The sequence below is a fragment of the Cyprinus carpio genome, chromosome B4 (assembly GCF_018340385.1).
Source record: "Cyprinus carpio isolate SPL01 chromosome B4, ASM1834038v1, whole genome shotgun sequence".
Lineage (NCBI taxonomy): Eukaryota > Metazoa > Chordata > Actinopteri > Cypriniformes > Cyprinidae > Cyprinus > Cyprinus carpio.
Window position 1 is genome coordinate 3,645,464 of NC_056600.1, and position 16,426 is coordinate 3,661,889.

At 36.1% G+C, this 16,426-nt stretch overlaps 1 protein-coding gene across 1 annotated transcript in view; it reads left to right on the top strand.

Annotated features, from left to right (window-relative positions):
• The first annotated feature begins 821 nt into the window (after positions 1 to 821).
• The window catches only part of LOC109064254 (nicotinamide phosphoribosyltransferase), a 15,951-nt gene continuing 346 nt past the window's right edge, over positions 822 to 16,426 (top strand). The window contains exons 1-11 of the mRNA XM_019081251.2: positions 822 to 973; positions 6,443 to 6,599; positions 7,778 to 7,881; positions 7,979 to 8,107; positions 12,612 to 12,770; positions 13,020 to 13,156; positions 14,376 to 14,601; positions 14,743 to 14,862; positions 14,942 to 15,082; positions 15,207 to 15,341; positions 16,130 to 16,426. The exon at positions 16,130 to 16,426 is cut by the window's right edge and continues 346 nt beyond it. Of these exons, the coding sequence (XP_018936796.1) occupies positions 914 to 973; positions 6,443 to 6,599; positions 7,778 to 7,881; positions 7,979 to 8,107; positions 12,612 to 12,770; positions 13,020 to 13,156; positions 14,376 to 14,601; positions 14,743 to 14,862; positions 14,942 to 15,082; positions 15,207 to 15,341; positions 16,130 to 16,243 (1,482 nt within the window). The 5' untranslated portion in view covers positions 822 to 913 and the 3' untranslated portion in view covers positions 16,244 to 16,426. The remainder of the gene's footprint in view (positions 974 to 6,442; positions 6,600 to 7,777; positions 7,882 to 7,978; positions 8,108 to 12,611; positions 12,771 to 13,019; positions 13,157 to 14,375; positions 14,602 to 14,742; positions 14,863 to 14,941; positions 15,083 to 15,206; positions 15,342 to 16,129) is intronic.

The following is a 16,426-nucleotide window of genomic DNA, read 5'->3' on the forward strand; positions in this document are numbered from 1 at the left end:
GGCGATTTTTTTTTTCAATATTTAGATTTTTTTTTTTTTTTTTTTTTTTTTTTTTTTTGCACCCTCAGATTTCAGATTTTTAAATAGTTGTATCACGGCCAAATATTGTGCTATCCTAATAAACCATAAATCAACTGAAAGCTATTATTAAAAAATGTACCCTTATGACTTGTTTAGTGGTCCAGGGTCACATATAGTTGTAAACCTTACAGGTTTATATAAACCAAGGCTATCCCACTGAATCGACAGTCACTAAAACAAACTTATAATTAAATAGCATAGGGTCAATAGGATTGTCTTTGACCATCTTTTTTATTAATGTAATATGAACTACATATTTAATAAGTAAACATGATTAAATCATAAAATGATATACTCTTGAAAGAGGATTATTGTCATAAAATTATACATTTAATCTTCGAAGTAGTGTCCTGAAAAGAAATTCTCAAATGAAACATTACAAATAAATAAAAAAAGTTCAAATGCAATCACTTTTGAAAATATCATCATAAACTGCATTACATGATAAATACAATTAAGAATTTATATGGCATGTAATTAAAATGCAAACTAAAAGGGTTATATAAGAAAAAAAAACTTTAAAACATACATTCGTAATGATATAGTATAGAATTATATTCTTAAGGAAAAATTTTAAAAATATATATATAATTTAAGTAATTTAATACATTTCTGTTTCATCCATTCACTTTCCCGTAAGCGCCACACCTCGCCCCCTCCGATGACGTCTAAGTCACCTTATCCCCTGATTGGCCAGTCCACCCCATTCGGTCCCGCCCATTCTGATTCCGTCACGCGCCCTCCTCAGCGACGGGGGTTGGTTGAGCCGCGCGGCGGAGAAGGAACAACAGAGCTGACAGCAGCGCGCGACTCCAGTCACGTCAAGGGGAAGATGGAGCAGCACACAGGCGCCGCGGAGTTCAACATCTTGTTAGCTACCGACTCCTACAAGGTGAGCAGAGAGCCACAGCCCGGCCCAAACCCAGCCGGGTCCGGGTGTGCTCTTGTATACCGGCGAACCTGTTAGTGAGAGGAAACTGAGGGAAAGAGAACGAGAAATGAAGGTGGTTTCATCCTTCAGGCCGTTAACGGTCGAGTCGGTGTCAGTCAGGTCGGTAGGCCGAGTGTGTGTGAGGAGAAACGACAGGTACATCTTCATCTTTATTGCTCTTTAGTAGATTATGTGTGTGTATGTCGGTAATAACGGATTACGAGTGTGAATAACACCTAAAGGGCAAGCGGCGCGGGTCCTGAGGGGCATTTCTCTTCAGAAGCAAAACTGAAAGCACATGATTGCTGAGGAAATGAATGTATTGCACAATGGAATCAGATAAAGTTTATCAGCATTCAGTATTTCGCTTATTTAAGCGATGTAATATAACGAAGAGATATGATTTTGAGTGACAGCTGTGCAGCTAACCCACTACTAGACCTAGCCAATTAGTAAAAGTCACCGGTATGACTAAATTATTATTATTATTTTTTAATTGCTTTCTAAATTTATCCTAAAATACATTAGATTATTGCATAAAAAATTCAAGTTTAAAAATGCAACACATTTAGTGTTTATTGTACTCTAAAGCAATGAAATGTGATATGTAAAAAAAAAAAAAAAATGCATAAGTTATACTATAAATTGGACCGCACTGTACATTGTAATGTAAACAATATTATATATAGTATATGTACTCTGTGTAGTGCACACATAGGTCCTTATGTGTAGTCTAACACTGTTAGAAGATAAAATTAATCATTAGAAAAAAAAAAAACAGAAATTAAGCTACAATAGATTTTTGTCTGCAAAACTAACCAACTTCTATGTATATAAAATATATAAATATTTAAAATACAAAAGTGACCATAGAATAGTTTATGATGCGCTGTATTGTAAAAGGATTTTATATCTCACATTCGGTAAGCTGCCTGGAAACGTGTAATGTTGTAAAACATTTAAATAACATCAGTTTACACATTAACTTTGGAAGCCCTAAATTACTAAAACTGAAATAGAAACTGAATATACTGTTAAAACAAAGATTAATCATTAAACTGGAAGATAAATGAACAGTCATTTAGTGAAACTAAAATGCTTAATTGAAATTTGAAAACTAAGAATGCTGTAGTGCAGCTGTCTAAAGTTTTACAAAAATTAAAAATTAGGTTAACAAAATGCCTCGCATGTAGTATTTTGCAATGTAAGTGGTGCTGCTGATGTTTATGCATACACCATATCTGTCGAGTCTTGCCAACATGTGAGGCAACCAAAATGTTTATCTTCCGTTTAAGAAATGATCAAAAGCAAGTATGTCGTAACCTTTGGATTTTTATTGATCTTTGAATATCAGTTGTATGCAGGTTTTTCTTTGCCGTCCTGAAGTTGTGGCTCGCTTTTCACATCAACCCAGCGCTCCCTGCGCTTGTGTCCAGAGTGGCGTCAATGACTGCTGTTGTGTCTGTTATGTTGTGGATATGGTCTCATCTATGTTTAATCAGTGTTTTCTTTCGTTAGTACAGCTAGAGGACGGGAGTGGATGCCTTTGTCTTTTATCCTCCCACCACGGATGTAATAGGATTCTCGTGTTTCGCGTTGAGGACGATGACATGTTCATTTAGGCTTTTAAAGGGACGCTTCATTACTTAAGGATCCCGCAGAGGTCATTGGAGGGTCAGAGATCACATGTGGAAAATAGCTGGTTGTTCCTTATTTATTCAGTCAACACTACAGTCTGCTTTCTGTGTCTTCTTGACAGTTGCTTTTTTTATGAGTTTTGGCCTTGTGATGCTTCTCTTGACGTTTAACGTTCGGTGTTTACTCTCCATTCCAGGTTTTGGCTCTGATGGAAACGGGGTGAAACTGTAGAAGCAAGTGACATTTAGAAAAAGAGCCGATGAGAAGGAAGTAAAGATGACACCAGGAATGAGAAAGGGGTGTGGTTAAGATTTTATGCTCGAATACATTCGGAGTAACGTACAGTACTGAGCAATGGAGAGCATGAGATTGTGCAGCGATCATATATAGTTCTCTAGAAAGCTGAAGAATGTGTTCAGATTTCAACAGCAACCATCCCCTCCCATGAAGCATTGCAAATGACAGAATGAATGGGTGACGCTTTCAAACTACGTTGGTTAGCACTTTATTTTACGATGTCCTTGTTACATAAGTTACATGTACTTACTATTATAATAAAAGCAAAATATGCATAATTACATGCAAGTAACCCTAAGCCAAACCCTAATCCGAAACCTAACCATATAGTATGTACATGTAGTTAATTAACATTACTCAGTATTTAAATAAAAAATTAAACAACAAAAAAAAAACCACAAAATAAAATAAAACCTAACCATATAAATAAAATAAACTAAAACATTAATATGAAATAATAAATTTAATTTAAATAAAATTTTCAGGTTTTACTCAGTGCATTGCTTTTTGTTTATTTGTAATTGTTTGTGAAATTTACTAGCAGTTTTACTTGAATTAATAAAATTCAGCTCAAACTGAAACAAAGTTAAAATAGACTCCAAAAAAAGATACCTGTTTTCTATTGATATATAAAATATAAATATGACTGTTGATTAGTTTTTGATGCACAGTATTGTGAAGGATTCAGATTTTGTACTGTACCTTGGATTAATTAAAGCATAAAAATGTCACAAGACAGCAGTAAAACATACTTAATATCAGTTTGCTTAACGGTTACTTTTTTCAGTTTACGCATTTATTTGCACAGTTACTTTCCAATTACATTTCAGTTACTTTACCGAAAGTAGACAAAAATATAATGGCCCGTTCGTGAAAACAAAAACTAAATTGAAATTTCACACTGTGCACTACTTCGTTATACTTTTCTATACAGTCATAGTTTTTGATTCGACTGCATCATTTGTAATTCTTGTAAAACTTGTACTCCTCAGATAGTTTTGTTGCACATCTCAGTTTGTAATGTGATTCATCTCAGAGCTTGATGGTTCATGGCTTGAACTTTTTATTGAGGAATCGTTTGAAATCCCTGAGGAGAAGATGAATCTGTAAAGTCCTTGACTGCATGTGCATGCTCTGTTGTATGTGTAATGTTGATTGACCAATCAATGAGCACATTAACTTTAGCAACAAAAAGCACACTCTCTGTTTTTGTTAAAAAAACCACATCTTGTTACACATCTCCCCCCCCATCCACAGTTGTCAACATCACAATCACATGTTTGTGTTGTCCAGGAGATTTCAGGCCTTTACTGACTATTGCTCAGCTTGGGAACATCCGATCAGGTCAAAGCACATGAACACGCGCATCTGGATTGTTCAGTTTTACAACTTGTTTACGGTGTTTCACTTTCATTTCAGTTTGCCACACCTTAAAATAGCTTCTAATACAACTTCTGTGGCTGTTTGCCTGGATCTGAAGTAAGGTTGTGCCGATAGACGATAGTATCGTGTATCGACGATAGTCAGAGATATTGACGATAGCAGATGTCTCTCTATATACAAAACAATATTAGGCTCCTATTAATGTATTAAATTATAATAATAATAATTATTATTATTTTTATTAGGCGTCCTATTATTATAATTTGGCTTTCAAACTGCCCAGCTATTTCACTTCATGAACCGCATTTCACACACACACACACACACACACACACGCACACGCACATGCACGCAAATGAGGATTAGAGCCTGTAGCCGGTGAAGAAGTCTCCATCCACAAGGTATTTCATTGCACTTTAACAAGTAATCTGAACGCCCTATATATGTGCAATATTTTAAACAAGCCCTCACTAACTGAGATTAATGCCACAGTAATGTTTGAATGCATCTCATTCTTGTTTCTGTGGCGGTGCATCGGGCTCGTCAGTTCAATTTAACTTAACTGAATATATGAACTTACCTGTTTTGAATACGTTATATTTAACGTGTTCGTTTATGTCCAATATTAGCGTTAAACTGTTGGACTTTAAATTAACTATTGATTTTCATCGTTGACTGATTTTAGACTGATAACTGCTGTGCGCAGATGCAGCAAATTTGTCACAGGATGCGCGATATGACAGTTGTGTCCGACTATACATGAACTAGCTGTTTTAAATACAGTATTTTTATATTTAACGTTAGTTTATCAGTATGTTTGAAAGTAAATTTTTTCGATTATTGGTGATTCCGTAGGCTCTCTCTCGCGCACCTGCGCGGTTTAAAACACCAAATAGTTATGCTATGACAAGAACAAAGAGTCTCTCTCTTGCTCCACCCATGCACGATAATATTGTGTATCGTCGATCTCACGGGCTGACGATATGACGATTTGAAAAATGACCATATCGCTCAACACTAATCTGAAGGCCTATTCTGTGGCAGTGCCGTGTCCTCCATGCACACAGCTAGTTGTTGCGCATGCCTGGACCGCATGCAGCTGTTCACATGAATGGTCTGTTCCAGAAGGGAGAGGGCCTCCAGACCCTAGTGGGACCTCCTCTGCTCCTGCTCCACAAGGACTCCTGCCCTTTGGGAAAGCTGGAGGGGAAAAAGCTACATGAAATTTGCTCTTCGAGTGCAAGGAGCAACCACAGTAGCTGTCAGGCATAACCATGAGGGTGTAACCTTTCCCAGGCTGGCCCGTACGCAAGGGAGCAGCCAAAAAGTGCCAGGGAAAGGTCAGCATGCACAAAATATCAGAAGGGAGCTTAGTAGGTTGTCAGTTTGATCTCTAGTCTAACTGTTACTGCAGTTACATTCTCAGCATAGAATGTATTTATATCACAAGTCTTTGAAGAGCAAGAGGGCAAACAGGATTTAAAAAAAAATGTTTTTGAAGAAAATGTTGCGTGTGCAAAATTGTGCAAAAACAAGTAAATAATCTAAATAACTACAACCTTTTGTTGCACAAAACTAGTTCTTGTGTTAGAAAGGCTCAAAAAAGAGCATTTACACACATCCCAGACACAGAATGATGTGCTTCAGTAGTGTAATCTGAGTGCACTCCCCATTCACAAGTAGCGCTGGGACTTTTTTCTTTTGCAACTTTTAAAGGCGAGTCAAGGTAAATTTCACAAATAAATGGCTAAAAGCTCATTTGAGGTGCATGATTTTTGTATAATTTTATTCCATATCAATACTGGTGCAGGACGAGCTATGTGTCAATGCGTAATACTTAGCGTCAACTAGAATAATAGTAGAAGCAATGTCTGTCTAATAATGTGTGTAATATGTTGCTGGTGGTCTTAAGTTGCTGGCAGACCAGCTAGAATCAAACCCAACAGCTGTTTATATTACAGGAAACTGTGTGGACACGGACACACCCAGGCTTGTTGACAGCCATTACCATATTTGCAATGTTAACACAGCCGTGCCAGAGGATTTTTTTATTTTTTATGGTTCTTTCAGTTTATGAATTGTATGTAACATGTTGTAATTTCTTTCTTGCAGGTCACACATTACAAACAGTATCCACCCAACACCAGCAAGGTGTACTCTTACTTTGAGTGCCGCGAGAAGAAGACAGAACCTACCAAGCTCAGAAAAGTCAAATACGACAAAACGGTCTTCTATGGGCTTCAGTACATTCTCCACAGATATTTAAAAGGTACGTTGGAAATGGCTGTCAGCACTACTTTAGGTTGCAAATGGAAAACGCAGCCTTGATGGTAATTTTGGGTTGTGTTTTTGCTCAAGGATGCAGCCTGCCCTCCAAACTTAGTCATACAGTCAGCCCGAAAAATAATAACATTGTTTGTTCCAACGGGAAAAAAATGACTTTCTCGTGATGGAGCCAGTGTTAAATGACCAAACTTGATGGTAGAGTTATAATCTAAGAACACAGCGGTTTGAGTTTAAGACGTGTGACTAGCAGTCTGGTTTTAGCTTGTTGTTCTCGCATGCCATTCAAATATGCCACATTTATAAAGGAATTTTGTCTATTTTTACACTGAAAAGGATTTCATGGTGCGCTGGGGTGAAGGCTTTAGAAATCGTATGATAGAATGAAACAAGACAATTGAACATCTGCTTGTTCACCCACAAAAGACAGCTGCCCGACGCAGCCCTGTTTTTTTTTATATTTTATGTTTTGATTTAATTTTGGTTAAAGTTTTAGTAATTTTTGTTGTGTGGTTTTGTCATTTTTAGTAGTTTTTATTTTTTATTTTGTACTTTTTGTGTATTTTATTTTAGTTTTAATTTGAGTTATTTTAGTACATCAAGTTACCAAATCAAAACTAAATTTCTCATTGATAAAATGGCAAAATGTTGCTTTGGCAACTAGCTGAAAAAATAAATAAATAAAACTCTCTCTCTCTCTCTCTCTCTCTCTATACTGTATATATATATATTATTATTTTCCCATTTAACGTTTATTTTGCTTTAATAATAAGAAACAAAAATTTATTTTTAATGGTTTTAGTTTCACTTTTAGTTAACTATAATAACCCTATTTACACAAAAAATGTTTAAAAGGCACAGTATCTGCTATATTAATACATTAAAATATATTAAAACACAAGTAGCTGTGCCTTTAAGACAGTACTGATGGGACAAAGCTACACTGTGAGCAAGGAAGAGTCGCCTAATGGAATAAAGCAAAAATGTGCATTTTAACACACACACACACACACACACACACACACACACACACACACACGGACACACACACACAGGGACACACCAACATCTCTCTTGAGTAGTGTCTTTTTATTGTTCAGCCACTTCCTTGAGGTGTGTGATGCTCTTGCTTCACAGTTGTCCCGTCTCTTTTTGCACTCACAGGACAGGTCGTCACACGAGAGAAGATTCAGGAAGCAAAAGAGGTGTACCGGGAACACTTTCAGGATGATGTGTTCAATGAAAAAGGATGGAATTACATTTTGGAGGTATGGAGAAGCTCACCTCTGTGACATTTCTGTCTGTGCTGTATGTTTCGTCCCATCAGGGATGTTCAGTCATGTCTTTTATGTTACATCACTGCAGAAATACAATGGTCACCTGCCCATCGAGATCAAGGCTGTGCCGGAGGGAAGCGTTATCCCGCGTGGGAATGTGCTGTTCACCGTTGTAAGCACAGATCCGGAGTGCTACTGGCTCACTAACTGGGTAGAGGTGAGGCACGACCCTGAACTGATCCTTACAGTGTATTTACATTAATTTAACACTTATCTAAAGCGACTTACTTTACATTCTAGGTTTACATTTTGTCTGTATATGAGTTTGATTTTCGTAGGAATACATATCTATGGCTTTAATTTCCATTATCTACCAGTTTGGATGGATCGGGTCAGTATAAAGGAGTTTAGGTCATGTCTAGTCAAACAAATTTGTTGAACAAATTAATAATAATAATTTGAATAATATTTGAATAGGATTTTACTGATGGTAAGTATGAAATTCACAAATTCTGTGTTGTTGGTTTTAATTTTTTCTGTATTCTTTTTTATGATTTAATACAAATTTATCATCAAAAATGGTGAGCCAAATGAATTATGTATCATGTTTGTGCCAGTGAAAATGTTGGAAAATACTATGAAACTACTGAGCCAATGGGAATATAAAAAAAAAAAAAAAAAAATCTATGAAGATTATTATTCCTGAATTCTTGAAATTGCATTAACATTTTAACTCTAACATTATAACTCTATATATAATATACACATATAGAATATACACTTATAAACGAATCTTTAGCTAATTTACTGATTTGTTTTGCATTCACCCAAAATATAAATCCGAAATATAATTCATGCAGATCCAATTAGGAATAATTCAGTCATAATAGTCTAAATTCTTTAGGCACTGTATATTAGCCACAGAACATGAATCACTAGTGGAGTAAACAGCAGGGTGCCTGTTTTGGCAGCACGATCCTCCTTTGGTTCATAATTCAGAGGAATTGTATATAATTAGGCGTGCAGTTTACAATTCTCACTGTAATGACTACAGCGTTTTCCAAACTTTCCATGTGAAGGATCAGACGATTTGTCAGACTGTAACAGTGCAAAAAGCGACATGTCATGCCACTCGACTTTCTTCTTAGGATTTAGTGTCAAACCTGCCGAGTCATGCTGACAGTCTGACATCCAGCCACACCCATACAGTCGTCACGAAATACTACACCTGTCACCATGGGAACAGTCGCTTGTTTCTTTTACTTTCAGCATTTTGAGTCATTTGTATAGTAAAATCAGCTTTGAGTTCTTTTACAGATGACTCAGAGGGCATTGAATGTAAAGCAAATATGCTGTCATGCTTAGCTGGTAAATTTAGTCTGTGTGTGTGTGTGTGTGTGTGTGTGTGTGTGTGTGTGTGTGTGTGTGTGCCCTTGGCTCTCAGTACACACTGTCACCACCTATCTATTCTCCAGTGATTGCAAACACGCATCTACTTCCTTTATGATGACCATGGGAAGGCACTGATGCTTACGAAGAACTGAACTGTTTGGGAGACTTTTCAGACTCACAAGGCGACATTTAACTGATAATTAAAATATTTAGTATAAGCTTCTCTTAAACCTTCATCCTTTGTGTTGTGAGGGTGGAGAGTGTCACACGCTGGCACATTATAGTTTGGCTTTACAGCCATGTGACCCGGCGCTCACACTAGTGACCCTGGCAGTTTGAAGCTAATCTCTGATGGCAGGATGCACATCTGAGCACAAAGACAGATTTTGGGCTGCGTTGATCCATGACTCAGACTTAATGACATTATGTATGAAGTTTACTCGCTAAAGACGCAGAAAACCCAGAGATCAATGCGAGAAAACTGTTTGGATCACTTTGCAGCCATCAGTCAGATGAATCCAGTATTAATCGTGCTAGCTTGCAGATTTTAAGTCAGTGCTTAAGTCAGTTTTGCTTCTTATTACATGCCAGTGTAATACAGTGCCAAAATTGAGTAAAACTCAATTATCAAATCACAAAGGCTGTTTTAATTATATGAATATATAGACTGATGAGCTGCTGTGATTTGGGTCACTTGTAAACACAACATATACCACCTTTCAAAATTTGTAATGAGAATTGTTTATAAATCTGTTGTCAAGAAAATAAAAACTTTAAGGGCTCCCTGTGGTTTTCTACCAAAATAAAAGCTCCTTTCGTTTAATGTTTGAAAACAAAGAACAATATGTCATTTAAAATGCCCCTATTATGGGTTATGAAAGGTTCATATTTTGGTTTTGGGAGTCCCCAACAACAGGCTGACATGCATGCAAGGTCAAAAAACACTTTCATTGTCTTATAATATGCATTAATTTTTTTCCTTTTTTGCTCCGTGACTCCCAAATGATTCCCTCAACGATTAATTTTTCCAAACCCCTCCTTTGCGTGACGCTAAACTGCGGTGATTGGTCTGATGACCCAGTCTGTTGTGATTGGTCTACTGCGTGCAGCACAAGTCAATAACGCCATGGCCATCACCATTACTTAGCCCGCAGCTCGGTGGTAAACACCCAGCCATGGTATATGTGTTAGTCTAATGCAGGAACGTATTGATAAAGCACTGCAGTTTGTACACCAACGTATTGCTCTATTCTTTATCAGAACTCCAAGTAATAACATCAACAGACATTTCTAGACAATTGCGAGCGAACAGATATTGCTGTTAACCGGTTAGAGACCTACAAGCTGCGAGGAGGGAACACAACACACAACTAAATACTTATTTTGCATGTTGCACTACAGAGTACATGACGGCAACAGTTTTTAAAAGAATTACTGTACTTTCAGAATAAAAATTTCAAAAATTTCATCCAAGATGTTCATGTCTCTCTTTCTTCAGTTGAAAAGAATTTAAGGTTTTTGAGGAAAACATTCCAGTATTTTTCTCCATAGAGTGGTGCTCAACGGATTGAAGGTTAAAAATGCAGTTTTAATTCAGCTTCAAAGGGCTCTACATGATCCCAGCCGAGGAATAAGGGTCTTATCTAGTGAAACGATCAGTCATTTTCTTAAAAAAAAATAACATTTATACACTTTTTTTTTTTTACCACAAATGCTAATCTTGTCTAGCTCTGCGAGGTGCATGCATACGGTTCAAGAAGGTATGTCTAAAAACTCCTAACACTTTTCTCCTCTAACTTCAAAATTGACCTACATCGTTGTTTTACCATTTTTTTTATTTTTTTGTATTTTAATTTTTTTTTGTAAAGGGTTATATAAACTTTATACATGGTGCACTTTTAGATTTAAAACTTTGCAGCATGTTTTCATTCACTTAGAGCTGTGTTACTCACTGCATAAAAAGGTAATTTTCAAAAATCCTTGATAGGGTCTCTTTAAATAATTTAGTGTAATTTATACTGTATATGTAAAAAATATGTAATTTAACAATAATTTCTCAAATGATTTACATATAATATTTATTATTAGTAATGTAATAGTTATTACTCTTTATTATAATTAATAATAGTTATTATTGTTTTATTACTAATTTATTAAATACTCATTTAATATGTAATTAAATTTTTTGAAATGTATATATGTAAATTATATATGACTTTACTGTATTTTCTAAAATAATATGTGTGTATATATATTAATGTAATAATTATTACTATGTATTATAATAAATTTATAATAGTTATTGTTGTTAATAATTTAAGTACTCATTATTTAATAATAATAATTATAATAATAAGGGGTGGTTTAGGTTTCCTTCTTTGTTGTCCTTAGCTGTTTACACACACAATGTTCCTGATCTTATTTTTAAAAAAAAATCGTTTCATTAGTACATTTTTTTTCTTTGAAATGAGTTTAATTTTTGATTGACATAATTTTATTCTGTTATCGAGCTATTGATTAATGTTAACTGATTGTTTTAAGAAATTACAGACTTAATGCCCACTTTTCATGATCCAATCAGTTCCCGAAGGACAAAATCAAATCTCATCCAACATTTTTCTCCCTGAATATCCTGTTTCACTTATAAATACATAAAGTTATTGAAGTAAAATTGGTTGTGACTTTGATTGTTCAGAGATGACAATGAGAAATTAATTAAATCATTATGAAATGAGGATTGTGTGGGTTTTGCAGCCATGGTTTGGGGCAAAAAATCATCCAAACTGATTGCATTAAAAATCACTGTCCTAGAATCTCAGCTGTTTAGATGTAAGATGTATAGCATGCTAGATGTATACCTTATATGTTTTTTTACATGAGTTGAATCGGGTTCATGTGACAGGGACACCAGGATGTTCTTGTGGCCAAAGGCTTGTGCCCAGAGCTTGTCAGTGTATGTGCGCAGTATGATAATATTGACTTGATCGGCTGGTCTTTAACAAAGCATTTCTGCCTGGCATGCCCTTGTATGAGTCCAGCAAACCCCCTGTGCAGTCGCTGTGTTGACTCTATGACACATTCCCAAGCACTCGGGTCGCATCAAGCTTTAGGCTGTTTTTGGATTCAGTTTCCAGCTGACTACACTTTTGTTTTTGAGTTCCAAGAAATGTGCAACTTTCAGATGATACATGATCTATAAGGTGCATCATTTGGGGGGGAAACTCACATGAAGTGTTCCTTCATTGTTCAGAAATGCTAACAAAACGATACATTTCTGATAGTTTAATGTACTGAACTGTTGAAATGATGCAAAATTGTCTCCTCAACAGACTATCCTGGTTCAGATCTGGTATCCCATCACCGTCGCGACAAACTCACGAGAACAGAAGAAGATTCTGGCCAAATATCTCATGGAAACGTCAGGAAGCCTGGAAGGGCTGGAATATAAACTGCATGACTTTGGCTACAGAGGGGTTTCATCTCAAGAGGTGAGATTTGTGTGTTGCTACACTTCATTTGAAGTGCTAAAAGCTTGGACCCAAACCCAACAAATCTGATTTAAGTACATGCATGGAATGTCTAAGATGAGACTCTATCCACTCGTATTCATAACATTCAACCGTAAATGCCAAGCATTTTATTCATACAGTGCATCTCAAACATCGCCCACCCTGTAATTTTCTCTTGATGGTCTTGTTTCTGGACTAGCTGTGTTTATACTTATGTTTTGGTTTCAGACGGCTGGTATCGGCGCGTCTGCACACTTGGTAAACTTCAAAGGAACAGACACCGTGGCCGGGATCTGCGTTATCAAGAAGTACTACGGCACCAAAGACCCGGTTCCTGGTTTCTCAGTTCCTGCTGCAGAACACAGGTAGAACAACTTCAAGCTAAGCGCTGATGATTGTAAATTGCATTGCAAAACAATGTGAACTTGCCTGAAGAGTTTCCTTTTACTGTGTCGTATGCGAGGTATAAGATAATGTGGCCCAATGCATTCTGGTTAGTTAGTGCTGCACCATTACACTTTTCATTTTCTGCCCTGTACCAGGAGCTGACAGTGCCCTGTTACATAATTACCAAAGACCAGTGTTTCTTCACACTCCAGTGATTTGCTCTGCAATTTTTACTGTAGTAAATGTAAATGGAATTTTGCAGTAGTTTCAGTGGTGCTTTTGAAATTCAGTCTTGTTGACATACAGCATGTTTTGTAGAATGCTGCCACCTAGTGGTAGATATCATAACTTGAGTACAATCAGCACAGTGGTTTAGGAGTGATGTTTTTGCAATTTTATTATATTTATAATATATGGCTTTATAATTTGTATAAAATAACAATTTTATTAAAATGTTTTTTATTTTTTATCCGTAATGCAAACAGATAAGTTAACTGCCAGAAAATTGCAGAAAATCACATATTAAGAATGTTATTTAAAAATCATAGTAGTAATAGTAATAATATAACATTATAATAATATAGTTTTTTCTAAATTATTAAAATAAACACACACAACATATATACAGTATGTAATGTATGTGTATTTTCTTAGAAGTTTATAGGGTAGGTATAAAAATAAAAGTATAATTAATATCTGTAAAGTTTATAATGCTAACACACTCTATGCACTTTATGCATATGTAAGCATTACAGACTTGACAGATGAAAAAATAAAACTTTGAATTAACATTGTATAAAAGTATAGATGCATATACAGTAGTCAACATTTGAAGCGGATCAAAAAAGTTCATCAAAGTTGTCCTAAGACAAGAACGCATTTTGGTTTTAGGTTTTAGGAATCTTTTATGGAAGGTTTTGATCCACTTCAAATGTTGACTAGTCTATACTTTTATTATGTATATAGTATAATATAAAGTACTTATATGTACAATTTTAATTAAATTATAATATAAAGTACTTATATGTACAATTTTAATTAAAAAGTTTTCAAATGAATTGCTGGAAAAAAAAGCCATAATTTTAAGAATCTGTAATAGTAGTAGTGGTAGTAATAATAACTTATTTTTTTCTTCAGTAATTTAGAATAGTTTTCTTGATGTTGCCTGGTCTCACTGACTGTGTCTTTGTGTTGCAGCACAATCACTGCCTGGGGAAAGGACCACGAGAAGGATGCTTTTGAACACATCATCAAGCAGTTCCCTTCTGTCCCCGTGTCAATCGTCAGCGACAGCTACGACATCTACAACGCCTGCGAGAAGATCTGGGGGGAGGACCTGAGGGGTCTGATCGAGATGAGGAGCGCAGACGCCCCGCTGGTGGTCCGACCGGATTCAGGAAACCCTCTAGACACAGTGCTAAAGGTAGACATTATCGCATCCAAAATCATCTTGGCTACAGCTGGCAACTGATTGATTATTCTATCATTTGTATATTTCATGTTTTATATATGCATAGTGTGATGCATAGCATGTCCATTAAGTCTATTAAATCTTATTTTCCAGGTCCTGGAAATTTTAGGAAAGAAATTTCCTCTTGTTGAGAACTCTAAAGGCTATAAGGTGCTTCCGCCCTACATCCGAGTCATTCAGGGCGACGGTGTGGACATCAATACTTTACAGGAGGTGGGTATGTTGTCCTCCTCATGATTGTATGCTATATGAATTTAAACTCATTCTGTGCCTACTTTGTTTTGTTATACAGATTGTGGAGGGCATGAAAGAGCACCGATGGAGCATCGAGAACATCGCGTTTGGCTCAGGAGGAGCACTGCTGCAGAAACTGACCCGAGATCTGCTCAACTGCTCTTTTAAGTGCAGTTATGTGGTGACGAACGGACTGGGCGTAAGTGTCGAGCGATGACAGATTTCGCAGTTCCATTCGCTGACTTCAGTGTACAATATGTATTATTCAAATCAGTAATATTGAGAACATAAATGATTCATTAATAAGATGTTGTTAATTACAGGTCAACGTCTTCAAAGACCCTGTTGCAGACCCCAACAAAAGGTCAAAGAAGGGTCGGCTTTCTCTTCACAGAACACCTAGCGGAGATTTTGTTACTCTGGAAGAGGGGAAGGGTGATCTGGAGGAGTATGGAGAGGTGTGTGACCAACAATTAATCAATAAAATCAATTAATTAAGTATTATAATTTTTAAGAGGTCTTAAATTTGGAGAAAGAAAAACAGGAATCGGGATACGGCCTAATGTGATTAATAAACTTCAAAAGGCTATGATTTAAATGTTCAATGTTCAAACATTCTGCAGTTTCAGAGCAGTTCGCATTCTATGAATTCTATGCATTTATGCCAAACAATTGCTTATGACTTACTGTTGAGAATTTATTGAAGTGTTTGCTTTATTCCGTTCATATTGTGGAATATGTTACAGATGGTTGTAAGATTTTTTATCGCCCTAATTTTAAAAAGCAGATGGAAGCAATAAACCATTGACGTTTCAAAATAAAAGTCCCAGAGTATTTTTATCAACTTTTATGATTACAACTGATTTTCAGGTTATATAATAAACTGTAAGACATTTAAGTTAACGTAAATTCTTGAATATCTGAAATTAACACATTTAATATTAAGATGCTATTTATTGCTAGTCATTAATATAATTTGTACGTATGGATATATTAGTGCATAAATCAGTTTAAATATACATGCATGTATTAAATAAAACAATTGAGTATTTTAAACTTGCATTTTGCAATTGAATGCATAACTGATTAATGAATTAAAACATATATTTTGAGATTGTGAGACATACGGTATTCATTTTGTTCGTGCCGGTATTCAATTTTGATTTTAAAAGCTCCCTAAAACCCTGATAATTGCATATGGTCATCTTTTCATGACCATTTTGACCGTTTTCTCATCTCTTCACAGGACTTGCTGCACACTGTGTTCAGAAACGGGAAGATTGTAAAGACGTACACCTTCGATGAGGTCAGAGACAATGCCAAGCTGAAGGAGAGCGAACTGGAGGATCTGCTGCTGTGAGAGCGTCTCCCATCAGCCCTCTCTCCACCCACACCCACCCGAGAGAACCTGCGTCCCGACAGACGTGAGGACACACAGTTACCCCACGTTCAGTGTACAGAACTGTTCTATGTTTCTGTCTACTGACTCCGCTACGCTTCAGTGTCTCTTTCTAATGGCGGATGAGAGCAGTTATCATGCTAT